We start from the raw sequence: 27310 nt of genomic DNA on the forward strand, positions 1-27310 counted from the left end.
ATCTTAGAGGATCATCAGTCTTATTGACGTTCAACGGTACATTTTTGGCTGCAGTTTCTTCTGAAGCCCTTACACGGAGTAGGCACGACTTAAGCTGATGAATATGCATCTTCCAAGACAAAATTTCCAGCTTCAATACACCTGCAGAGCTGATTCACTTCGTCATTCGTATAGGAGAAGTTCAAACTGAGAACTTACAAAAGAAGTTACAACAAGGTGCGTTTTCTCATATTTTCCTCTGCAATTTAAACGGCGCATTCTTCTACATTTCTTCGTCTCTTTATTCATCACCATTATAATGGATCCCGGCTCTTTTGTTCTGAATTAGTTAAATTACATATGCTAGTGTCCCTCACTGTTTCGCTTTGTTGTTTTCTTAGTTTTAGTTTATTACTTTCTCCACAGGGTACCGTTTAACAACTAATTGTTCTTATTATTGTTTCTTCAATGGTTTTGTGTTTTAAAGTTTCACCCTTCGCGATCCACTTCGTCCACGCGTTTGGGTATAGTTGGGTGGACGCGTGGAAGTCCTCTCGCGGGCGAAACTTAATACGCAATAATGTAAATAATTGAAAGGTAAAACAAATATGAAATAAATAAGTATATCCTTCCTAGTAAATCAATGGTACGGTAGATTGCTTCCTTCGGCAGAAAATAGTTTTAGTATTTTGGATATGAATTTGTTAAATTAACATTGCATTTCTTCGGGTGACTACTTTTGGGACTTAGCCAGGACACCTCTCAGAGGACTACACCCTAAAAGATTTCTACTCAGTAGCTGAGTTGGTCTTGTACGTCAATTCAATCGCTTTTTCTGCTCAGTGTTATTCAATATTGTCAATGAGTTGACCATTGTTTAAAGGAAAACCATAGGTTTGAACACTGAAGTGAGACTCACTTAGCCTCTCAGAAGAAACCTTTTAGAGTGTACTGCCCTTTGCGCGCCACCTGGCCGTCAACGCAAGAAAACATGAAGCGTTTCACTAGCTGCTTCGCTAAAATTATATAGCGCCATTCTTTTTTTTAATGCTGATGGTGGGGTGTAGCCTGGTGCCACATATTTCGAGAAATGAACGGAAATCGACCTTCTAGGAGCAGGAATTCCAAGAAGAGTGTATAAATCTATTTACAAAAGAGTGCCTTTGAAAGGGTTTTACAGCCCAAATGCTGCCAATTGCTGCGACCCACCTTCCACCAGCGGATTTAACTACCACTAAACTAATCAGACTCCTCGCGCCTTGTTTGCTTGTTGCTTCGTTCCTTCCGGATAAGTTCTTTCCTATATAGTCGTTCGCTCGCTTCCTCTTCTCACAAGCCTTTTTCTTCGATTAGAGTCTAGTATATACAAAGTGGTACATTGAATGGAATAGCCTTCTTTTGAGGACTGCTCTGCCGCACAATCTTCCACTCGCATTCGCCCATCAGAAAACGGTTTCAAATAGGATTTAATCCTGAACGGTTCCCATCCTTCCACCACTTGCATTCGGGTTTTGCAATTTATTGGTTCTAATCCTAAATCCCTACCACTTGTTTTTTTTTTTTTGTTTCTTTTAAGAAGGTGCTTATTATCACCAAGTTTTAACAATATCTAGCCTTTGACTTAACTATTAAACTGGTTGCTGCTCCGTTTGGGGACCCCTGGGCCTTCACACACACGCACACGCGCGCGTAAATCACACTCACACACATGACACATACATTACACAGTTTTGCTTATATGGTACAAGGATAGAAGACATGTCGTGTATATGTGGAAAGAGTACGGCAAATAGTAAAACGGACGATTTTCACACCATGTGAATCAACAACAGGGTTGCAAAGATCACGACTTTCAATCTCAAATGACTATCAAGATTCTCAAATGATAAAAAAATATCTTAACTCACATGAGAATCACTTTCGTCATCATCGTCAACCATTATGAGTGCATATTGACAAACGTGATACTTTTGCAACACTACTGGTAAGTATACTGCCAACAAGGAAGTATCCCATTTGGCATAAAGCCGTTTGGCATAACACACAATGGCCATTTGACATAATATCAGTATCATCTCTTATTTTCAATAAATTTTCATTCTTTACATAATTCCAAATGACGTTATGCCTTATGACCATTATGCTAATTACACACAAAAAAACGATTGAGGGTTTCAGCAAAGTTTCAGCCTTCAGTTCAGCAAAAGTGTTGCTGAAATTCAGCCAAATTTTGCTGATTTGTTCAGTAAACTATGCTGATCACCAGTAACGTTTTGCTGAAATTCATCAAACTTTGCTGAAAGTTCAGCAAAAAATTTTGCTGGACCCTTCAGCTCGGCAATATTCAGCAAAATATTGCTGAAAGCGTTTAGTGTGAGGGTACTCTCGCCAACAACTTTTATTGAATGGCGCTAAGATCGTCAATAGACAAAAAAAAGGATGAAGAAAGAAATTGTTTAGAAAGTGTTGGTTATTCACAATAGTGTTTTATTCTTGCTCGTGGCTGGACGAAACATGAATGAAACAAGACAAAAGAAAGCAAAATCGTTTCGAAACGAAGAAAAAAAAACAAACATTTCGATTTATATAACTTGGACCTAACAATAAGGTAATACGGACAACAAATTTGACAAACATTGCCAAACATCAATCTTTTGTTCTTTCGTAAGCGCAACTCAGCTCTTTTCTGTACATTAACATTTTACACCGGAATCGAACCCGGAACAATATTGGATACTTTAATGTGTGGTCTAGAAGAGTACATACATAATTTTACATACTGGGATGTGTTTTTGAAGATGGGGAGGGGGAGGGGGATGAAGAATGAAAGCCGAATTTGATTCGGCCGCAGGTGCTGCCCCCCTCCAGGGACCAGGTGAGAGGCCAGGTTGCACAGCAAGATCTCCCGGTCCCGCGACAAGAAGATGACGCGGATGGTGATGATGTTGGGTAGTGGTTGATGACCGTCGTGACCCTTAAAACCAGGGGGTAACACTGCTGCTGCTGCTGCTACTGCTGCTGATAGGACTCTAAGGGCACACCCGGGGATTAGGAGGGACGGGCGATCTACGATGCGTACATCCGGCTGATTTCGTTCTTGTACCGTTCCTGGATGTCCTTGCGCTTGAGCTTGAAGGCCGCCGTTACCAGGCCCATGTCCGGGGTCCAGATGTCCTTGCACAGGGTTACCACAGTTGGAATTTCGAAACGATGCAGTTTGCCTGGGGGTTGGGAAAGATTGAGAAGGGCGTGAAATTAGTTGAAATACTATGGTGTTTACTGAATGTAATGTTGCTAATAGGGTAACCAAGAAGCAACAGGACCCAACTTAAACCCTTTAAGACACTTGGGAAGATATTATAGCAAGATCGATAAAATAAAACGGATCTGTGTTATTTGGCATAAAATAATTTTGCATAAAGCCGATTGGCATTAGGTCACTTGGCATAAAGACATTTGGCATAAGGGTCATTTGGCATAATGGACACTTGACATAATAAAGAAGGTGCATTTCAATTACGCCAAATGTCCATTATACCAAATGATCGTTATGTCACACGTCTTTATGCTAAATGACTTTATGCCAAATGACACAGACCCTCGATTTTATAAGCAGGTTGCTAGAATTTGCGAACGAAACTTCTGCGGGAATTCGTGATGGAATTCTTGCAGAAATTCCTAGTTGAACTCCTGCGGGGATTCCGGCCGAAGCTCATAAAAGAAACTCCGGTGATGTACCTAGACTAGAGGAATTCTCGGTGGAACTCCTGCGGCAATTTCTGGTGGAACTTCAGTTGGAGTTCTCGGCAGAGTTCCTACAAGAATATCCGGTGGCACTCCTGGAGAAATTCCCGGTATAACTCCTAGAGGAATTTGCGGTGGAACTCCTAGAGGATGTTCCTGTGGATTTTATAGAGGAATTCCTGGTAAAACTTATGAAGAACTTCCCGGTTGTGGAACTTCTAAAAGTTTCCGGTGGAGCTTCTAGAGGAATTCTCGGTAGAGCTCCTAGAGGAATCATCGACGGAACTCCTTGACGTGTTCCGGATGGAATTTGTTAAGGTATTCCCGAGGGAACTGCTAACGAAACTCCAAATTGAAACCCTAGAAGGATACCCGGTCCAACTCCTGCGGAAATTCCTAGTGGGAATACGCCAGGGAACTGGAGTTACTGGAGTTCTCCTTAGAATGGGATACCGTTTAGATAAGAATTAACGGAAACAGTTTGAAACGCGTGTGTCTTCAACTGAAGTTTATAGGACACTGCATGCCGCGGTTGCTATGACAAATTTTTCGAGGTCCTCTGGGTTCCACAGAAATTCCATCCGACATTGCTCCCTGAAATCCTTCCTAAATTTTTCTTCAAATTTGTTCCAAGGCTCCTCCAGGGGTTTCTTGTGTTTCTTCTCGGGAAGTTCTTGATGAGATTCTGCCGGGGATTTACTGAGAACTTCTTCAAAAATTCCCAATGGAATTCTTCCAGGAGTTTCTCCTGAGATTCCAAAAGAGGTTTCGTCTGGGATTGCTTCAATAGCTCTTGTCCAGGATTCTTCCAGGAAGTACTCCCGAGATTCTTGCAGAGCATTTTTCTGAGATTACTTCAAAAGTTACTAAATTCCTTCCGAAACTTCTCTGTAAAATATTTCCGAGATTCCTTTAGGAATTTCTGCTAGCAATACCCCAGCAATTTTTCCTGAGATTTCTCCGGAAATTCCGTCCGTGGTTTTTTCTCAGGGATCCTGTAAGATAATTAAACCCTTTTGAAATGTTCCACTGCGGTGAAAGCATACCTTGAAATAAAAATCTTGTGTTCTAGTACCTCATTTAATCTACGCCCAAGTAACCATTAAGCCGTAAAAATAGCATTAAGTCAGCTCTATAGTCGAATATAGAACATGATTAACTAAGCTAATAGGTTCTATATCCTCCAATAGAGCTGCTCAAAAGCCTCTTTTGGCGTATTATTCAGCTGATATACGGCCTACTCCAACCCACCGTACCGAGTCTCTGAGCGAGATAGCTGTCAAAAGTGGGTCAAAGAAGAAAGAAAAAAAAAAGATTTGTTTATCTTCTGTCTTTTTCTGGCATCTTATGCTTCTGTCGATTTTTTTTGCTGCTCTATCCAGATTCCAGTCGATGTCCTCAAGGTCCTCTCAAGTCGATTCGCATCAATCAAGCTTTTCAACATCATGATGTTCTAATCTAATGCATTAGATTCCGTCCAGTAGCATCGGCCGAGGAAACAGTTCCATACGAAACCGAGTAAGAAGCTGATGGAATCCGAGAGATCACCATCGTTGCTTTGTCCGGAGACAAACTTGAATATGTTCTAGTGGGGTTTGCGGGTTTGAGATAGAGGAGGCGAATCCGTAGCATATAGAGGAGAAATTTGAGCTATATTTCGTTTTTTAACGGCCAGACAAATATTTAGGAATCACAATTCCGGATAAATAATAGCATTTAGGGAAACAGCAACATACGTGGTCGATTGAATGCGGTGATACTCGCTAATAACTTTTGTTTTCTAACCTTTCTGCTGAACATCATACACATTCAATATTACCCCACAGTTTGTTTTGATTGAAACCAGTTTTGATTGACACGGTTGTCAGGCAGTTTAAGCCGTTCAACAACACTGGCAGCCCTCTTATTCGGCTTGAAGGCACAGGGTTAACAAGCACTACAAGTTAGCGTTGTATACCGGTATACGGCCGATATTTGGGCTTACGATTGACAGGGCCTGTAAGCATTTGGATACCTCTTACAGAGCTTGTTGGCACTGGAAAGCTGGTCAACGGCCTATATAACGCTTATAACAGTGCTTAATGGTTACCTGGGCGTCTACAGGGCCCATGTAGCCGAGGCGGTAAACGCATGGGTATTCAGCATGACCATGCTGAGGGTGACGGGTTCGATTCCCGATCGGTCCAGGATCTTTTCGTAAAAGGAAATTTCCTTGACTTCCTTGGGCATAGAGTATCTTTGTGCCTGCCACACGATATACGCATGCAAAATGGTCATTGGCAGAGGAAGCTCTCAGTTAATAACTGTGGAAGTGCTCATAGAACACTAAGCTGAGAAGCAGGCTTTGTCTCAATGAGGACGTTACGCCAAGAAGAGAGAGAGAGGGCGTATACAAAGCTCTCCACACAGCACCGCGAAGGCGTCACTGCTCTGAGCAACGCTGGACTTGTTCACTTCTCCTGCATCCAGCAAGTTGTACACACGCATTCGGTGTAAAAGTATTCAGACCTTTTCTGGGATTCCTTAAAGATTCCTCCAGGAACTCCTTTCGGGATTCCTTCAGATATTCCTTCTGGGATTTCTACAGGAGCTCCGGGAATTCTTCAGGAATTTCATCCTAGATACTCAATAGTTTCTTTTGCAGTATCTTCAGAAGTTTTTTTATGAGTCCAGAACTGCCCCCACTGGCATAACAGTCTCATGTGAATAGAAAACCCGCAAAGATGGGACTGTTATGCGAGTGGGGGCAGAGAAGGTGTTCACGGAAAATATACTCGGTAACTCCAGCAATTTTACCCGGGATTTCTTCCGGGATACCTCCAGGAGTTCTCTCGGGGATTGCTTCAGGATTCTTACAAGAAACTCCCTCCAAAGTTTCGTCTGAGATTTCTTCCAGGAATTTCATGCGAGATTCCTCCCGGAGTTCCTTCTTGGATTTGTTCAGGAATTCTAACTGAGATAAAGAATTTCCTTCGATATTCCTCCAACTTCTTCGGGATTCTTCCAGAAGTTCCTTCCGGGATTCTTTCAGTAACTACTTCTGAATCTGCTTCCAGAATTCCGGGAATATATTCTGGGTTTCTGTCAGAAATTGCTTTTAGAATTTCCTCAGGAACTTTTTCGTAGATTTTTTTCGGAAACCTCTTACGGGGTTCCCTTGAGGACTCTTGCCGGGAATCTTCCGGGAAATCCTTCTGGATTACTTTTTAAGAAACTGCTTCCGAGATTTCTTCAGATTTTATTTTTCAGGATTAATCTTGGAACAGTTATTCTGGTTTCCTTTAAGAGTTCCGTTAGGAATTCTTGCAGATCCTTCTGCAATACCTCCAGAAGTTCATTCTGAAATTCTTTCAGATGTTTCTAATGGACATCCTTCAAGAGTTTATTGGGGAATATCTTGAGAAAGTCCTCCTGCAGTTTTGGAAGTTTGCCGATGTTTTTTTTTTGGATTTCTCCAGTTATCCCAAGTTTTCATCCAGTGATTTTTACGTACTTGCTCCCACAAATAGCTCTTTCCGAGACTTTACGGTGTTCTTTCGGGATTTCGGGAGTTTATCCTGAAAATTTTATCAGAGTTCCTCCCAGGATTACAGCAGGAGTTCTTCACTGTGTCTCTATTGAAGTACCTCTTGAGATTTCCTTTACAGGTTTTTCCGATATGCTTCCAGAGTTGCTCGCCGGATTCCTCCAAGGGATGCTTCCAAAAGGTTTTCAAAGTTCCTTCAGGAATTTCTCTTAGTGTGATAACTTTCCAACAGCTTTTCTCGTGATTTTTGCGAAAAATTTGCAGAAGCTCTTCCTGGTGGTTCTTCGAGAGTTTTCCAACGTTTCTCTTCGATTTCTTCACGGATTTATACCCATAGTCCCTCCCGGGATTTTTATTAGAGATTTTCAGAATTTCTTCTGCAATTTCCTTAATATTTCCTCCCAGAATTACACCCAGAGCTTTTTATGGAGATGTCCACGTTTTTCTCAGGATTTCTTCCGAAGTTCCTCTCGAGATTTCTCCAATAAATCTTTGCGAATTTTCTCACTACGGTTCTTTCAGCTGAATTCTTTCAGCTATCCTAGGAGATATTCAGAAGAAAAATCCCTGCAAGTTCTACGGTATCAATTATTGAAGTAATCGCATAAGCAGCATCCAGAATCTCGAGACGATTTCTGATAGGAGTTCCGGGATGAGCTCCGAGAAAATCCCTTAAAACAAATCTCAGGTGGCTCTCTGCAAGAAATTCGATAATCAACTACGAGGAAAAGCCTGGTAAAAGCTGACAGAAGTTACAGAAGAAACGTATGAGAAATATCAGCAATAGCTCCTGCAGAAATCCCAAAAGCCGTGCCGGAATCACATTCAGAAGAAGTGAAACGAAATTCTAGAAGAATTCAGAAAAAAAGAACTGTGAGAGATATCCCAGGATCAACACCGGAAAAAAATTTCTGAGCTCCCGGGAGAAACTCCGAGAGAAATCTCTTGCGACACTTCGAAAAAAAAATCCCGCAAGGCTTCTGGAAATATTCCAGTTAAAACTTCAGTAGAAATTCGGAGAGAAACTCCGTAAGAAAGCTCACGGAAATTTATTTGGAAAAAAATACAGGAGAAACATCGGAAGAAATCCCAGGAGGAACTTCTGCAAAAATTCGTGGGAAAATTCATAAGAAATCCTTGGAGGAGCTCTATTAGAAATCCCTGAATTAAGAATCTTGTAGCAATTCTTCTGGGGAAGTCCCAAGAACACCTGAAGGAATTGCGGAAAATCTTCAAGAGGAATCCCGAGAGAAACCCCAGTAGAAACTTTGCAAAAGCTTGCGATATATCTTTCAAAAAACTCCTGTGGAGATTAGGTCAAAACGCAGGAGGAACTCCGAGAAGAATCCTACGAGGGACTCTGGGAGCAATACCCGCGGAACCTCTGCAAGACATTCTGGAAGGAAATGGTATAGGATCCCCGTGAAAAACTCCAGGAGAAACCGGTCGGAATTCAGGAATCCTGGAAGATGTACAAGAATCCTGAAAGGACTTGTTCGAATCTTGAAAAAATGCTGGTGGGAATTCGAAACACTCTCCGGAAGGAATTAAATAAGAACACCCTGGGTACGGTTGGTCTACTTCGACACCTTCTCGATTTAGCATCAGGCATTTTTTCATCGGGGTTTGAAATGGGTTGCAGTCACACATTCCAAAACGACTCATTAACTACTTCTCAATACTGGCATCGTGAGATAACTGCAGTTGTCCTTTTTTTTTGCGATTGTAGAAGATTCCCATCCCGAAAAAGTGTCGCAACTCTTCACAGTCGGATATCTCGACCATCGAGGCCAAAGGTTTCTTCAGCTCCATGATCGACTTCAGAGTGCGGCAGACTATTGAGCGATCAGCTACGGTCTACGTACAACATCAGGATGAGTTGATCTCCATCGTCCAACTTTGTAAACAGGCAATAATCGTGTCCTGATCTCTTGAAGCCCATCTTCAGAAGTGCATCGTTGAATCGATCGTTCCAACATCTAGGTGACTGCTTTTAGGCTATACATAAATTTCAGCAATCGACAGATTTGACCAGGCTTCGCAGCTGAACTTCTTGAGGAATTTCCAGTGCAACTCTTATGAGAGTTCCTGCCGGAAAACTCCCAGGAAAATTCCAGGTAAAACTTCCATCTGAATTTCCAGTGGATTTGCTACAGAACTTTCCGAAGGAATTCCTGCGGAAATTGCAGAGATAAGCTACTCATTTCTGTGGAAAGTTGCGGTAGTTTTCCTTTAGGAATTACTTGTGGAGCTCTTGCGGGAATTCCGATCAGAACTCCTAGAGAAGAATTTAGAGAAGAATTGCCAGTGAAATTCCTACAGGACTTTCCAGCAGAATTCCTACAGGAACTCTTAGTGCAACTCCTAGAGAAATTATCTCTAGAACTCGTATATAAATTTTCATCTAAACTCTTGCGGGAATTGCTAGTGCATCAGCTACAGGAAATCCCTGTGAAACTCCTGTGTCCTGTGGCGATTTGCGGTGTATCCCTTATTCCTGGTTATAGTAGGTGTAGGTAATATGATCATTAACGAGGATTACTTCAGAGATTCCTACAGGAGTTCCTTCAGAGCTCCTTCATCCAGGAGGATTCAGGGTTACCTCTAGGAGTTTGATCATGCTTTAGTTTTCAGCAGACCTTCAGATATTCTGACAGGAATTCCTTCACGGATTACTCCGGAAGTTGCTTTAGATAGATATATAGATCGATAGAACTCATAGAGAAATTATTTTTGAAACTTTTAGAGGGACTCCCTGTGGAATTGCTAAAGCAAATTCCGATGGAATTTAGAGAAGAATGTCCAGTGAAATTCCTACAGGACTTTCCAGCAGTTGTTAGTGCAACTCCTAGAGAAATTATCTCTAGAACTCGTATATATTCTGACAGGAATTCCTTTACGGATTACTCCGGAAGTTGCTTAAGATATTCTTTCAGGAGAAATCGGGGACACGTCCAGCAGCGATGCACAGAAAAGATTCTCAGGGATTTCCATAGGAAATCCTTCAGAAAAATAATCTAGGAGTTCCTTCAGAGATTCCTCTGAAGTTCCTTCAGGAATAAGCCCAGGAATAGGGTTCTTTCAGAGATTTCTCGAGTTCCTTCAGGAATTCATCTAGAATTCAAACCAGGGATTTCTCCTGGTGTTCCACCGGGGATCTCTGTAGCAGTACCTTCAGGGATCTCTCCAGGTGTTCCATCAAGGGTTTCTACAGGAGTTCCTTCTGGGATCCCTCCTAGAATTTCTTTAATCATCCCTACAGGAATTTCATCAATAATTCCTTCAAGAGTTCCTCCAGGATTTTTTTTTTCAGAAATTTGTCCCTTGGAGTTGCATCTGAAATCCATCCTGGAATTGCTTCACCCATGTACAATATTATGTCGAGTAGATTCCAAGAGGTCATAAAGCCAAAATAAAATACGACTGTTCTCAAAACCTCATGAAAGTAAATAAAGCATCACATTGATTTCAGAGATTCTTTCAGTAGTTATTTAAGGGGTTTCTCTAAGAGCTCCTTCAGGTATTCCTACAGAAGTTCCTTCTAGAATTCAGGGAGAATCCAGAACAGGAGTTCCCTCACATATTCCTCCAATAGTTCCTTCAGAAATTTTTTAAGGAGGATTCTGGAATGCCTCCAGCAGATCCATCGGATATTCCTCGAGAAGTTCCTTCAGGAATTCCTCCGGGAGTTTCAGGGATTCACGAAAATGTTTTCTTCAGAGATTTCTCCTGGATTTCCTTCAGGAATTCCTCCAGGAACTCCTTCAATGATATCTCCAGGTTTTCCGTCAGAGATTCTTACAGAAGGATCGAAGTATACCTCCAGTAGAAATCAGGGATGCCCAGAAGTTTCTTCAGGGATTCCAACAGAAGTTCATTCAGGGATTAGTCCAGGAGTTCCTTCCGAGGATCCTCCTGAAGTTCCTTCAGGGACTGTTCCAGGAGTTCTTCCATGGATCACTCCTGTAGTTTTTTCAGAGATTTTTCCAGGAAGATTCCTTCAGGAACTCATACTGTAGTTCCTTCAGAGATTCTTCTAGGAACTGTTTTTTCATGATTTTTTTTTTAATTCCATCGGGAGTTTGTTCAGAAATTTCTCAGGTAATATCTCTGGAAGCTCCTCCAAGAAATCCTTCGTTGGAAGACATTCCCTGAGGAACTCTAGGAGGGATTACTGGAAGACCTCTCAGAGGAATTCCTGAAGCAACTCTTGTCAGAAAGAAATTTCATTGAAGGAATCCTGTTATAGAAATTCTGGACAGAAACTAGCTGATATTATATATGAATGTGTCTTTGAGCAATTCCAGAAAATAGCCCTGAAGGGTCCAAAGCCGATGCAGAGAGCAAGAAACTTAGCTTTTCCGTTGAAACTGAAACTGGACCTGTATAACATCTCCCATTTAATAAAAACGTTTCATATGCCTTTCCATACAGCCAATCATTATAGGTTTGAGTCCCCACTAATTTTATAGCAACCCCATAAAAATATCATCGCATGCATGGCGGGGCACAGATACTCACATTTCTTGCCGTGTTCGGCCAGCTCCTGCACTACGGCCTTCTCCATGACCGGGGACGTGCACAGCTCCTCGAACTCCATCCCCTTCAGTCCCTGCCGTTCGGCAATTTCGTCCAGATGCTGCGGATTGGGCACGATCAGCGCCACCGTGTGCTGCTTGGTCGAGTCACCGTACACGCAAATGTTCTCCACCACCGGGCAGGTCTTCAGTTCCGATTCCACCTTGCCGAGCGATACGTACTCGCCGGCCTGCAGCTTAACCAGATCCTTCTTGCGGTCTGTGGGAGGTGATCAAAAGTTACGATTTCTGCTTGGAAGAAACATTACCGACGGGAAGAACTTACCGATGATCTTGAGCACTCCGTCGTGGTGCACCTCGCCGATGTCTCCGGTGCGGAACCACCGTTGGCCATCTTCCTCGAAGAATTCCTCCTCGGTCTTGCCGGGCAGTTTGTAGTAGCCCTTGGATACCGTTGCTCCACCGACGACGATCTCACCCTGCGGGTAGGGTTTGTTCGTGACGCGGTAGTTACCTTCCTCCCAGTTGATCAGCCGGATGTAGTTGCTCGAGGACGGCGCTCCCACCACGTTGTACTCCATGGAGAACTCTGTGAAATGTGAGTGGATGAATTAGCCGAATGTAGTGAAGTGTTTGGCATAATACTCACTGTCAGTGACGGCAGCTCCGGCAGTCGTTTCCGTCAGTCCGTAGCCCTGGATCATCTCGACGCACAGACACAGCTGAATCTGTTCGTGGGTATCGGCCGCCAGCGGTGCACCGCCGGACATGACACCACGGATGCGTCCTCCCATCAGCTTGGCGATCTTCTTGAAGAGAATCCTACACGGGAAGAAATATATGTTCGTTTATTTGAGAATCGGAAGCGATTGAAAGGTGCTAGTACTTGTCCAGGAATGGCGTCTGATAACCTCGGGCAACCCATTTCGATTTGTACTGGTAGGCAAACTTGAAGAAGGCCTTCTTCATTGGCGCCTCGGCATTCACCTTGGCGTTGATTCCCTTCGAGATGCGATCCAGAATGAGCTGTGAACAAAATAAAATTGTAAGTTTTGATACTTTTCCGGACCAATTCTTTTACGGTTAACCTACCGGAACGGACGTCATACAGGTCGGTCGCAGAATCGAAGCGTCACCCTTGCATCCCTTCATAACCTTCGAGCTGGAATCGATCAGCGTCAGGGCGGTGGAGTATCCGATGGGGACACCGGTCAGCAGGCAGACACTTTCGGCCAATAGTTCGAACACGTGCGCCAAGGGCAGGAATCCGATCAGCACATCGTCCGGGTAGATCTTGAAGATGTCGCAGAAGTTCTTCATGGTTCCGATGCAGTTGGCGTGCGACAGGAGGACACCCTTGGGCGTACCGGTGGAACCGGACGTGTACATGATGATGGCCGTGTCGTCGGGCGTCGGGGAACATCCAGCTGTGGAAGATGAAGCTTTATGAGTATTATACATATCGAGAAAAGATACTAGTGTTATTTTCTGCAGATATTTCTTTAAAACTTTAAAAGAAACTTAGCACTCATGCTTTCAATCTTAGATCTAATCGCCTTATGAACGGAATTACTACAGGCTTTTTGTCACTTTTGGAATATCTTTTTTTTTATAAATTCCATAAATCTTTCGTAGAATTGTCGAGGAACTTCAACGATAGCATGTCCAGGAAAACGAAAGAAATAGGAAAGAGCTCACCATTGGCCATTGTCTTGAAAATGCTACCAGAAATGTTCTGCTATTTCTCCCAGGTGTATTCTTGAAAAGGCTACTCAACGGGATGTGAGTCGTTTGGCATAATTAGAGTGACTAGAGGGAAAGGTGGCGGCAACATGTTATGATTTTGACATATCTCCTACTCGTTTGTAATTGGAATTTGTATAGAATTGCAGATGAATGCTATTCTGGCACGGTAAAGGCTGGGTATGCTGCGCAATTCAGATCCCATTGTGATCCACTAGCCTCTGCCCAGCAACTCCTATCCCTACCTCCACGCGGTACCGGCCGGAAACTATGAGCAACCTTAGGGAAGATCGGGTAACCAACCCCGGTGGGAACTTTGGTCGTAGGCTGACAGGGAAGGGGGGGTTTGCTTCGGCAAACCTGAGCGTCTGTTCTCCAGGAGTTCCAGCGTCTGATCCCCATGTTAGGGGCGGCTGATCTACGTCCGAGTGCCAGGGAAGGACTCTAAGCTCAACTGTGCACTATGGTCCTCCGGAAAGTAGGGGGTTGGTGTCAGGTCCTACGAGCCAGCCGTAAAAAACCATTGTAACGGAAAATCAGCAACAGAATAATACGAACCGAGACCAACGGCAACGACCCCAGCGAACAAAAAGGACTTGCGATTGGAAACTCGGTACGTGGAACTGCCGATCTCTCAACTTCATTGGGAGCACCCGCATACTCGCCGATCTACTGAAGGACCGCGGGTTCGGCATCGTAGCGCTGCAGGAGGTGTGTTGGACAGGATCCATGGTGCGAACGTTTAGAGGTAATCATACCATCTACCAGAGCTGCGGCAACACACGCGAGCTGGGAACAGCTTTCATCGTGATGGGTGATATGCAGAGGCGCGTGATCGGTTGGTGGCCGATCGACGAAAGAATGTGCAGGTTGAGGATCAAGGGCCGATTCTTCAACTTCAGCATAATAAACGTGCACAGCCCACACTCCGGAAGTACTGATGATGACAAGGACGCATGTTACGCGCAGCTCGAACGCGAGTACGATCGCTGCCCAAGCCACGACGTCAAGATCATCATAGGAGATTTGAACGCTCAGGTAGGCCAGGAGGAGGAATTCAGACCGACGATTGGTAAGTTCAGCGCCCACCAGCAGACGAACGAAAACGGCCTACGACTCATTGATTTCGCCGCCTCCAAAAATATGGCCATACGTAGCACCTTTTTCCAACACAGCCTCCCTTATCGTTACACCTGGAGATCACCACAGCAGACGGAATCTCAAATCGACCACGTTCTGATTGACGGACGGCACTTCTCCGACATTATCGACGTCAGGACCTATCGTGGCGCTAACATCGACTCCGACCACTATCTGGTGATGGTCAAACTGCGCCCAAAACTCTCCGTCATCAACAATGTACGGTACCGGCGACCGCCATAGTGCAACCTAGAGCGACTGAAGCAACCGGATGTCGCCTCAGCATACGCGCAGAATCTCGAAGCCGCGTTGCCAGACGAGGGCGAGCTCGATGAGGCCCCTCTAGAGGACTGCTGGAGTACAGTGAAAGCAGCCATCAACGACGCAGCCGAGAGCACCATCGGGTACGTGGAACGGAATCGACGTAACGAATGGTTCGACGAAGAGTGCAGAACGGTTTTGGAGGAGAAGAACGCAGCGAGGGCGGTAATGCTGCAGCAAGGGACTCGACAGAACGTGGAACGTTACAAACAGAAGCGGAAACAGCAGACCCGCCTCTTTCGGGAGAAAAAGCGCCGCCTGGAAGAAGCGGAGTGTGAAGAAATGGAACTGCTGTGCCGTTCCCAAGAAACACGGAAGTTCTATCAGAAGCTCAACGCATCCCGCAACGGCTTCGTGCCGCGAGCCGAAATATGCAGGGATACCCGGGTAGAGGCTAATGGCAAACAAAGGACAAAATAATAACTGGTTTTGCCATCATATCTCGTTTTAACATTCTTCTGTTATTATGAAAAACTTAAAATGGCAAATCGATAGCAAAATATAAAATCATAGCAAATCTTGTCATTGATATGTTATTCATGAATAATGCTAAATAACACATCAATAACAAAAATTACTATCATGGTAAAATTTGCAATTTAGCACCTTTTAAAATGAATTGTATAAAATATCAAAACAATAACATAATTTACATTCCTAAATTTGCCATTATTTTGATATTGTGAGAAATTATTTATAAACATTAGGCACCATAACATATTTTACTCTTAATATACCATTGACTATTATAGTACCCCGTAGGGATTGCGATGGAGAAATCCAAAATGGTTAATAAGCATATCGCGAATGTTATCGCAAACAACCCTCCGCTGCGCAAACGTTCCTAGATAGGAGAAGCCAGGGTAGATCGCGGGGCAACGGTGGCTACGTTCATCAAAGTGAATTTGATTTTTAAGTTCGTTCCGTTTTGAGTTTTTAATTTCCACAACATAAAACTGTTTTTACATTGGTTGATGAACTTAAATTTTATTGAAGAAAAAAAAAAGAAATAGCTAATTTAACCTTTCTTCTGAATCTACCATTATTTTAAAATTGAATTTGAACAACTAAACCTACCATTATTTTGATCGCCACATAAACAGCTAAATTTGTTCTTATTCTGTTATCAATAACTCAAGAATGTCATATTTTGTTATTCACCGATAACAGTTAATTTGGGTCTTATTTTGTTATCAATATCTCAATAATAACTTATTTCGTTCTTCAATTTAATCCGCATGCTTTACCATTACTTTGTTATTACAATGGCAAAATAAGTTATTTTTAAGTTTTTCTACTACCAAAATTTTGTTATTATTTTTGTTATTTTAACTCTTATTTCAAACAAACAGATAACACATTTTGCCATTCAAGCATTCTGTTTTAATGGTAAAATTTGTCATTATTTTGCCATTAAGCTCTACCCGGGTAAAGACGGAGGCCTCTTGACGGACGGACGTGAGGTGATCGAAAGGTGGAAGCAGCACTTCGATCAGCACCTGAACGGCATGGAGAACGTAGGCACGGGAGCCCACGGCAACGGAAGGAACGACGACGCCAGTGCAGCGGAGGACGGAAATGAACCAACTCCCACGCTGAGGGAAGTTAAGGATGCCATTCACCAGCTCAAAACCAACAAAGCAGCTGGTAAGGATGGTATCGCAGCTGAACTCATCAAGATGGGCCCAGAAAAGTTGGCCACCTGTCTGCATCGGCTGATAGTCAGGATCTGGGAAACCGAACAGCTACCGGAGGAGTGGAAGGAAGGGGTAATCTGCCCCATTCACAAGAAAGGCGACCATTTGGAATGTGAGAACTTCAGGGCGATCACTATTTTGAATGCTGCCTACAAAGTGCTATCCCAGATCATCTTCCGTCGTCTGTCACCTAAAACAAATGAGTTCGTGGGAAGTTATCAAGCCGGCTTCATCGACGGCCGGTCGACAACGGACCAGATCTTTACCGTACGGCAAATCCTCCAGAAATGCCGTGAATACCAGGTCCCAACGCACCACCTGTTCATCGACTTCAAAGCGGCATACGATAGTATCGACCGCGCAGAGCTATGGAGAATCATGGACGAAAACGGCTTTCCTGGGAAGCTGACTAGACTGATTAAAGCAACGATGGACGGTGTGCAAAACTGCGTAAGGGTTTCGGGTGAACTATCCAGTTCATTCGTATCTCGCCGGGGACTGCGACAAGGTGACGGACTCTCATGTCTACTCTTCAACATCGCGCTGGAAGGTGTGATGCGACGAGCCGGGCTCAACAGCCGGGGAACGATTTTCACAAAATCCGGTCAATTTGTGTGCTTTGCGGACGACATGGACATTATCGCTAGAACATTTGGAACGGTGGCAGAACTGTACACCCGCCTGAAACGCGAAGCAGCAAAGGTCGGACTGGTGGTGAATGCCTCAAAAACAAAGTACATGCTGGTAGGCGGAACCGAAAACGACCGGATCCGTCTGGGTTGTAATGTTACGATAGACGGGGATACTTTCGAGGTGGTGGAGGAATTCGTCTACCTCGGATCCTTACTGACGGCTGACAACAACGTGAGCCGTGAAATTCGGAGGCGCATCATCAGCGGAAGTCGGGCCTACTACGGACTCCAGAAGAAACTGCGGTCGAAAAAGATTCACCCCCCACCACAAGCACCATGTACAAAACGCTAATAAGACCGGTGATCCTCTACGGGCACGAGACATGGACCATGCTCGAGGAGGACCTGCAAGCACTCGGAGTTTTCGAGCGACGCGTGCTAAGAACGATCTTCGGCGGTGTACAGGACAACGGTGTGTGGCGGAGAAGAATGAACCACGAGCTCGCTGCACTTTACGGCGAACCCAGCATCCAGAAGGTGGCCAAAGCCGGAAGGATACGTTGGGCAGGGCATGTTGCAAGAATGCCGGACAACAACCCTGCAAAGCTGGTGTTTGCAACGGATCCGGTTGGCACAAGAAGGCGTGGAGCGCAGAGAGCACGATGAGCGGACCAGGTGGAGCGTGACTTGGCGAGCATTGGGCGCGACCGAGGATGGAGAGCGGCAGCCACAAACCGAGTATTGTGGCGTACTATTGTTGATTATGTCTTGTCTTAATGATGTTGAACTGTTGAACAAATAAATGTATGTATGTATGTATGAATGCTATCTATCGGTATAAACTCCGGGATGCATTCCGGAGGAATTGTAATTGTAATTGTAATTGCTCAGTCCACACCCAGGCCGACAACTGTCAGCCCATCTGCTTGTAGGCAGATGTGGACCTACTAAGCCTCCCCCGTTAACATGTCCTACACCGAATTAGCACACCGGGATCTTCCACAGGCAGGCGCTGGCGTTACCAGTCCCAACAAGTGTCAGATACATTAAATAGATGGGGTAGAGGATATAAGAAGATGTGGGAATAGAATGGGAAGAGGCAGAAATGAAGAGATAGTAGAGAGGTTTCGATTTTGTTGCTGAAACAAGAAAAAGAAAGAATGATAAAGAACATTAGCGATATGTTCATAGATTTTGATTTGGACGATAATTTCTCATCTATTTTGTTTCCATATCGTTGCATCGGTGATCATTTTCATCGCCTTTTCCGTTTTTGTTAGGGCCATCTCGCGTTTTTTCGTCATGTCCTCTTTGCCGGTTGGCGACGTTCGGGATGTAAGTAGAAGTAGAAAAGCATGCGTTTAATATGATTAGTACGACCACAGAGAACAGACATCTATCTTCGCTTTCTGCCTTGTGTAAAACTTTGTAACGGTCATTTCAGAGTATGTGGTTATGCTCCCGTTGCGCGGCGCTAGCGTCCCATCAATTACATTGTTGTGTTGTCAAATTTGTTTCCAGTGCTCACCGTTTTTGGCCGTTTGGCGCTCGCGTCGCTTTGTGGGCTAGTGTATTTTAACGATGAACACTGCCATCGTGGGGTCAAATCGACTTTATATGTGGGGCAGTCTCCGTTGGTGGCGTTGAGGTGCACTTAAATCCTTTACACACGATTTCGACGTATTTTTGTTCGAGCTTAAACGTCTGTTCTCTGTGGTACGACAGTAATTGTGATTGCTCAGTACTTCCAGCCCATTTGTCCGCAGTACATATCAGGCATCCCGTTTTAACAAGTCCTACACAGAATTAGAAACCCGGATCTTCCACAGACAGTCCTAACTAGTGTCAGATAAGTTCAATTGAAGATAGGAAGCGGCAAATGAGAAGACAGTAGAGAAGGTTTGGTTCATTGGTAGCTGTGTTCATGTGATGTTTGTCTGACATTGAAAAACAATTTTCCGTAAGTGTTTAACTCTCCACCCCAAATTTGATACCGGAAAAATATCTGTTCAGATGTATAGTTTGGTAATTCTATGTCCACATTGAAATGGTTTTGTTAATACATCTTTTATCTAGAAGGAATAATATTGTTTACTGTAATAATTCAGTTAAAGGACAGCTAATTGTAATCCAGAATAAACCTACAGAAAATGTCTCAATAAAAAGTTAATTCTAGTTCAACTAACTACACAAACTAAAAAGTGTTATTTTATTTCACCAATGATTTCATCCTAATCTTGACCCTAACATAGTTTTGCGCTTAGTGTAAGTGGACGCCGCTTATGATTTTGGTTGAACAATGACCAAAAATAGTGTTGTTTCGACAATAGTCACATACTATGCCCTACGACATTGACGATTCTATTGTCTATGGCTCACCTATTTAGCGCCACCCAGCAGGGACTTGGTCTGATACCCAATTCAGTATATCCGCTCCACGTAATGTACCGCACCTCTTTTGATTTGTGATATATTACGCGGAACATTACTCTCTTCATTCTGATAGCGGCTATGTAACCCATTGGATTAAAAACCTCCATCAAACATGAAGCGATTAATCGGAGACTGAAGACTCTATACCAAATTTGGCTCAGAGACAGGTAATCAGTGAGGTCAGTTTTTCTCGTTTGTCAGAGACGATTGATACGTATTAAGACAAACTTTCCACTGCATCTGCCAGCAATAATCGGTGATCGATCAACATTTCGAGTACCCCAATTTACACAAGAATACCAAGGATCACCGCTCATGCTTTACAATACAGTTGGAAAAACTAGAACAACACCTGGCCACAATGATGCATAAAGCACTAAAGCGGACCGGAAGTGTAGGTGAGCCAGCCCCACCCTCCGGGATGCATTCCGGAGGAATTCTAGAAAAAAAACTCCAAAAGAGTCTTTGAGAGAATAATGGTAGGAATCCTAGGAGAAATCTGCACGGAACCGCCAAACTACCCAAAATTGAGTTCTTTTGACGCAACCCCATAGTTCGGCCCAATAAGCCAAATTTGAGTAAATCGATTAAACTCACACTAGGTAAATTGCCTTCACCTCCAGCAAAAACATTTACTTAAGAGTAGGTAAATTCAACCCAAGACCCCCCCCCTCATTCAACCCAAATTTGAGTAAACCTGCATTTACCCAAAATTGGCTTATTGGGCTCAAGGACCCCCGTTGGGTAGATGCATCTCTGTTTGTTTTTGACAACATCGGTGAGGGAAAGAGGGAAAACAACCTAATTTTGGGTAACTAGTTTATTCGATATACTCAGCTTTGAGTAAAATCGACCCAAAAATTAGGTAGTTTGATTTCTCCGTGTGTGTAAGTATTCCGAAATGAAGCTACAAAAAGGAAATTCCAAAGGAACCCTGTATGAGATTAGTGGAGGAGTTGCATTTGCGAACACCTGAAGGAGCTCCAGGATGAATTCTTGAAGGATTCCCAAAGGGAATCTTGAGAAGAATCCTTGAAAAAATCTGGGAACACTCACCATAAGAATCTTGGTAGAAATACTCACTAAATGAACCCTGGAAGGAATTCTCGGGAAGAATTCGAGAAAGAATCCTGTAAGGAAGCTCTGAAGAACTCTCTGGAGAAATCCCTGATTTTTTTTCCTGCAAAGAATTCTGGGAAGAATCCTTAAATGAATCGCGGGAGAAATTCTTCGAAGTAGCGCTGTAAAAATCCATGAAGTCCGGGAGGAATCCCTGAACCAATCACGGCAGGAAACCGGATGGAAATAAACCCAAAAAATCTTGGTAGGAATCCAAGGAAGAATCCCGTAAATATGAAGAGCTTTCAGAACGAATCTCTGGAAGAATTTCGGAGGAGTTCTTGATCGGATATCGGGAAGAGTCCTTGAAGGAATCCCGGGAGAAGTTTCTGAAGGAATCCTAAGAGGAATCCCTGAAGGAAACACGGGAGGAATCCCTGAAGGAATTCCAGGAGTTCCTTCAGGATGCTTCGGGATGTATCCCAGAAGGAAACCCCGAAGAACTCTCCGGAGAAATCCCGGAATGATTTTCCCTGACAGGACTTCTGGAAAGCATCCTTAAAGGAATCGCGCGAGAAATGTTTCAAGGAAGCGCTCAAAAAATCCTTGGGAAGATTCATGAATGAAAGCCCGAGAGGAAAGGAATCTCTGAACCAATTGACTTCTTTAACGATGTTGAGATAATTCGATATTTTGAATCTGCATGCCAAACTGAGCCGAAATCCAAATTTTCATGAATTATGGTGCCCGGGAACCTATTAAAAATCAATTTGAAGTTTGTATGGAAGCGATTTGTCGAATCACCCCTTGTCGCAGTTTGTACTGGGCGGAGCTGTCAAACAGTTGTCCAGCTGTCAAAAGGTGATTTCAAAAAATCTCTTTGAAATTGATTTCAGGTACCAAAATGAAGTTTCAAAAATCTGAAAAAAATCATAGTGGCTCAGAAAAAGGTGCTCTTTTGAATAAAATCGAAAAATCAATACATTTTTCAAAATTAAAAACCTAATTCTACGGAATCCCGGAAGGAATCTTTGATATAATCGCTAAACGAATCCCGGGAGGAGTACCAAGAGAAATCACGGCAGGAATTCATGAAGGAATCCCGTAACTCTAATGAACTCTCTGGAGGAGTCCCTCAAATAACTACCGGAGGAATCCTTGGACGAATTTCGGGTAAAACACTTAAAGGAATCTCAAGAGAAATTTCTTAAGAAAACACGAGACGAAAGCCTGAAAGAATCCTCTTATCGCGAAAGAAACCCACAATGTATATACAATACCCTGTAAGAATCCTTTTGTAAATCTCTAGAGGACTCTATTTTCTGTCTGCTCTCTGTCTGTTTTCTGACTTTTTTATCTGTTCCGTCTGTTTTTTGTCTGTTTTCTGTCTGTTCTGTCTGTATTCTGTCTTTAGTCTGTTTTCTATCTGTATTCTGTCTATTCGGTCTGTTTTTTTCATTTTCGTCAGTTTTTTATATGTTTTCTGTCTGTTTCTGTATGTTTTTTTGCTTGTTCTGTCTGTTTTCTGTATATTTTCTATCTGCTATCTGTCTGTTTTCAGTCTGTTTTCTGTCTATTCTGTCTATTCGGTCTGTTTATGTCCGTTTTCTGTATAATGTATGTCTGTTGTTTGCCTGTTTTCTGTCTGTGTTCCGTTTGTTTTATGTCTGTTCTATCTATTTTCTGTCTATTCCCTGTCTGTTTCTGTCTAAACATCCAGACAGAAAACAGATAGAACAGTTTTCTGTCTGTATTTTTGACTGTTTTCTGTCTTTTCTGTCTATTATGTCTGTGTTCTGTCTATTTTCTGTCTGCGTTCTCTGTGTGTTCTGTCTTGTGTTCTGCCTGTGTTCTGTTTGTGTTTTGTCTGTTGATTAATCTGTTTGTTTATTCGCTGTTTATCATTTGGGTTTACAGGAAAGAAACCCGGCCGGAATTTCGAATCTCGGAAAGAATCCCTAAAGAACAACGTAAATTCCTAAAAAAATGTTTGAAAGAATTCTTGCAGAATTCCCAGAAGGAATCCTGAGAGTAATTCCGTTATTAACCTCGGGAGGTATGATATGAATCGCGGATAGCATCCCTGGAAAATTCCTGAAAAACGTTCAAGAGGAACTCACTAAGAAATCCCTAAAGGTAAAACGGGAAAAATCTCTCATGGAATTTGTTAGGAAGAGTTTCTTAAGGGAAGTATTCCGGGAGAAATCCCTGCAGGAATTCCTCGCAGAATACGGAGGTAAATTTCGGAACAAATCCTGGAGGAGTCTTGGAAAGATTCCTGAAAGGAAATACCTGATACAATTCAGAGAGAAAACCTTGAAGGAATCCATAAAAAAAATCTATGGAGGAAACCCACGATAAATCCGTTTCGGTATTCCGGAATTCCTTGAGAGTTTTTTATATTATTTTTTAGAAATCCCTGGAGCCAAAAACTTTAAAAAGGAATTACCAGACCCGAAGGAATCCCTAAAGAAATTCTTGAACATGGGAGGAATCTCGAGAGAGACCTCTAAAAAGAATGCTTGAAAGAATTCCTGCACAATTCCCGGAAGGAATTCTGAGCGAAACTCGAGAGAAAAGATTTCGGGAACAATCCATGAAGGAATTTTAGGAAGAATCTGTGATAAATTTCCGATCAAATCCTTGAAGAAATCCCAGTTGGAACGTATGAAGAAAAACCTAGAGGAATGAGGAATCCCTGAATGGACGTCGAGAGAAATCCATAAATGAATCATCTCTGAATGATTTCCAGGAGCTCTTTCTTTACTTCAAGAAGCACCCTTGGAAGAATATGGAGGAAAGCAATTTAGGAGAAATGTATGGAGGAATCTAGGAAGGCTTCCCTCGAGGAATCCCTGGAGAATCCCAAAAAGAATCTAGGCATGTAAACCAGAATGCCTGGAGGAATCCGTCGAGAAATCCAGTTGAAACTATCGTGAATAACGAGACCAATCCCGGGAAGAATCCATAACGATATATGTACTTGAACTTGGGAGAAATCCTGGGAGAATCACGGGTGGAATCTCTGAAGAAATCACGGGTGGAATCCCCTGAAAAAATCGGGACGAATCCCTAAATGAACAACGAGAAGGATTTACGGAATCACTAACAGAATCCCATGACAACATCTTGGAGAAATCCCTGAAGGAATCTCAAGAAAACATCCTTAATCATTACAATAATAAAAATATGAAAGAATCCGTAGAGAACTCACTGGAAGAAACCCAAAATAAATCCCTTTAGGAATTCATACAGTATTCCCTGGAAGAAACCCAGAAATAACTAGAGTAGAAGAATCTGTTTGAGATTACCAGGAAAACATCCAAGCGGGAATTACGCAACCAATCCTGGAATTACCTTTTAAAGAAATACTTAAACGTCGGAGAGATCCCGGAAGCGCTTGAAGAATGACAGGAAGAATATGAAGAAATTCCGAAAGCTCCTTCAGAGAACTTCTGGAGACATCTCGGGAGGCGTATCTATTGAGAAATCCTTTGAGGAATACGGAGGAAAATCTCAGGAGGAATTCCAGGATAAATTCCTGGAGGAATCCTTACATTTCGGGAGATCATTTACCCGGAAGCAATCTCGGGAGGAAACATTGGAGGGGGAATCTCTAAAGGGATTTCGGGAGCAGTAATCGAAAAAATCCTGGAAAGTATCTCGGAAGGATGTCCGAGGGAAATATCGGCGGAATCACTGAAGAAAACCCTGAACGATTCACTGGAGAAATTCCTGAAAGAACTCTGTAGGGAATCACAGGGCGAATCTCTGAAGGAATTTCGGGAGCTGCTTAAGGGAAATTCGGAGGAATCCCTGAAAGAATCGCATGAAGAATCTCAGAAGAAATTTTTGAAGGAATCGTGAAAAGATTACCTCGAGGAATCCTTCAAGAATGCGTTCAAAGTATCCTCACATATGAATAGTTTAAAGAACTCCGGGAGGGAATCCTGAGAGTAATCCGAGACAAATCTAGAAATTACGATATGAAACATGGTAGAAATCCTCGAAGAATCCCTGAAGGGATTTCGGTAGGTATCACTTAAGGAATTTCTAGAGGAATGTCTAAGTAAAAGAAAGGAATTTCTGAAGGATTTCAGATTTCAACGACAAATCATAGAAAGAATTTCTGAAGAACAGCCGGGAAAAATCCCACAATGAGTCCTGGGCGAAATCTCTGAAGAAGTCACTGGAATAATCCTGGGAAGAATTGGAGGAATGCGTTCACAAATCCTTTTGGGATTGCCGGAAAGAACCCCTGACTGGAATTATAAGACTCAACCCGGGAGTAGTCCCTTAGAACCCTTTAGTATAGGGGAAATGCCGGAGAGAAATCCATGGAGTATTTCAGGAGAAATCTCGGGAAGAATACTAAATGAATTCCTCAGCTTAACTTAAAAATTCATGGAGAACTCTATGTTGGCAGCATCTGTAATGCAAGATATTCATCTTGTGTTGCTTATTTTGAACCAGAAATCTTTTCTGTAAACACGAGTAACACTTACGCATTTTGCTCTTCTCGCCCTTCTCGACCACCGTGGAGAACGGAATGATCTCGACGCCCGCCTTGAACCCGGTCGTGTCCGTTTTGTGCAGCTGATCTTCCATGAAGATGATCTTCTTCACGTTGGGCGTGATGTTCAGCACGGTCTTGAACTTGGGCAGCAGCTCGTGCGAGGTGATGACCGTCGTCACTTCCGTTTCGTTGATACCGTGGGCGATTCCCTCGTCGCCGAGCGTGGCGTAGATCGTAACCAGGGGCATGTTCTGCTTGAAACAGCCGTGCGCCGCGATCAACCACTCGGCACGCGTTTCGGCAAAGATGACGATGTTCTGTCGCGGCTGCTGGCCCAGTTCCCGCAACCCCCGGCCGAAGCAGGCCGCTGCGTACTCCGTCTCGATGAAGCTCTTCCACATGTAGTCACCCATGTTGAACTTTTTGAATACCCGCCCGTTGGGCTGCATCTCGTCCTCTTCGCTGATGATTTTGCGCGTTCCGATGCACCGCTTGGTGCTGTGCACTTTGGTCACGAACTCGAACATCCGCTCGAGAGTGTCGATGTTGTTCTGCAGCATCTTGACGTGCATCTCACCGGGCGGATCCACTCCTCGGTATGTGATCGATGTGGCATCCTGCTGGATAACTTTGGCCTGAAACGAAACGGGAAAAGGGGAAACATATTTAAGTTAGTTATTTGTGTCTAGTCAGGTCTAGTCGAGCAGATACAGGGGATGGCCAAAATGTTTGGGATAGGCAACTTTTTTTTCTCTCACAAAAAAGTTCAGCATGCTATATCTTTTCATAGAGCGCATCAAAAAATCTCAAATTTTGACTGTTTGTCAACCTATTATATGTGCATCATTGGTACAAATTTGGGCTTGATTGATTAATATTTCGCGAAGTTAGAACCATTCGGGTAAAACACCTTTCTTTAGACAACGCATTTTTGAGCTGTCATATCTCGGAAACCAGTAAACCGAATTGAATGAAATTTTGAACGTACACTAACAATATGTAAATGCTTCACAAACTATTAAAACATAGATACTTTTTAAACGTTGAAAAAAGTTATCATGGATTGACACTTTTTGGACTTTTCTTGAAAAAATGTATTTTTTTTACATTAATGTGAAAAAATTTTAGTGTTGATATCCAAAGATTTTCCACTTCTGTTCTCAAATTATCTCTAATCAGATATATTTGAGCCTATTTAGATTGAAGGAAGAACACATTTAATAATTTTTGTGTGGTATTGTAAATTTTACTTATTTTCCTCTATATGGTTAAAAATTTCAACCCGATATAACTTAATTCGCCGTGAGAAAATATTACATTTTATAACGTCGTATTGAGTATCAATATATTGTTGATAAACGTTAAAAAATTCATTCAATTTGGTTCACTGGTTTCCGAGTTATGACAGCTCAAAAATGAGTTGTCTAAAAAATAGTGTTCTACGCGAACGGTTCTAACTTCGCGAAAAATTAATCAATCAAGCCCAAGTTTGTACCAATGATGCACACATAATAGATTGACAAACAGTCAAAATTTGAGATTTTTTGATGCACTCTATGAAAAGTTACAGCATGTTGAATTTTTTTGTGGGAGAAAAAAAGTTGCCTATCCCAAACATTTTGGCCATCCCCTGTATCTATTCTTCTCGGGTGCAAACACGACCTTGGGCATATTTTTAGACGCTAGCACGTGCCAACTGGAATTATTCGAATTCGCTTGATTCTCTCATTTTCCAATAACATAATAAAGAATAGCGCGAGAACACGGAACAAAGTTCATACCTATCTAGAGCTAAGGCAATTCACCCGATACACTGATATACATTTGCGAAGCATGTTCACTAGCGTGGTTCAAAAAATCGTTTTTGCTCCACACCGCTTATTCGATTCGTAACCAGATTCTAAGCCATCTCCCAAAAATTGAGCTGATTTGGTTGAAAATTAAGAGTGCACAAGCCCTTCAAAGTTTGTATGGGAATTACT

General features: G+C 42.9%; 1 protein-coding gene across 4 annotated transcripts in view; it reads right to left on the reverse strand.

Moving 5' to 3' along the window:
• Nucleotides 1-1014: 1014 nt before the first annotated feature.
• Nucleotides 1015-27310, reverse strand: part of LOC115253916 (long-chain-fatty-acid--CoA ligase 4) — a 113216-nt gene continuing 86920 nt past the window's right edge. For all 4 annotated transcript variants that reach the window (XM_062856934.1, XM_062856935.1, XM_029874171.2 and 1 more), the window contains 7 exons: nucleotides 25318-25963; nucleotides 12880-13214; nucleotides 12674-12813; nucleotides 12437-12609; nucleotides 12113-12376; nucleotides 11771-12046; nucleotides 1015-3200 (listed from right to left, as the gene is read on the reverse strand). In XM_062856934.1, the coding sequence (XP_062712918.1) occupies nucleotides 3046-3200; nucleotides 11771-12046; nucleotides 12113-12376; nucleotides 12437-12609; nucleotides 12674-12813; nucleotides 12880-13214; nucleotides 25318-25963 (1989 nt within the window). In that variant the 3' untranslated portion in view covers nucleotides 1015-3045. The remainder of the gene's footprint in view (nucleotides 3201-11770; nucleotides 12047-12112; nucleotides 12377-12436; nucleotides 12610-12673; nucleotides 12814-12879; nucleotides 13215-25317; nucleotides 25964-27310) is intronic.

Source organism: Aedes albopictus, chromosome 3, assembly GCF_035046485.1.
Source record: "Aedes albopictus strain Foshan chromosome 3, AalbF5, whole genome shotgun sequence".
NCBI classification, from domain to species: Eukaryota; Metazoa; Arthropoda; class Insecta; order Diptera; family Culicidae; genus Aedes; species Aedes albopictus.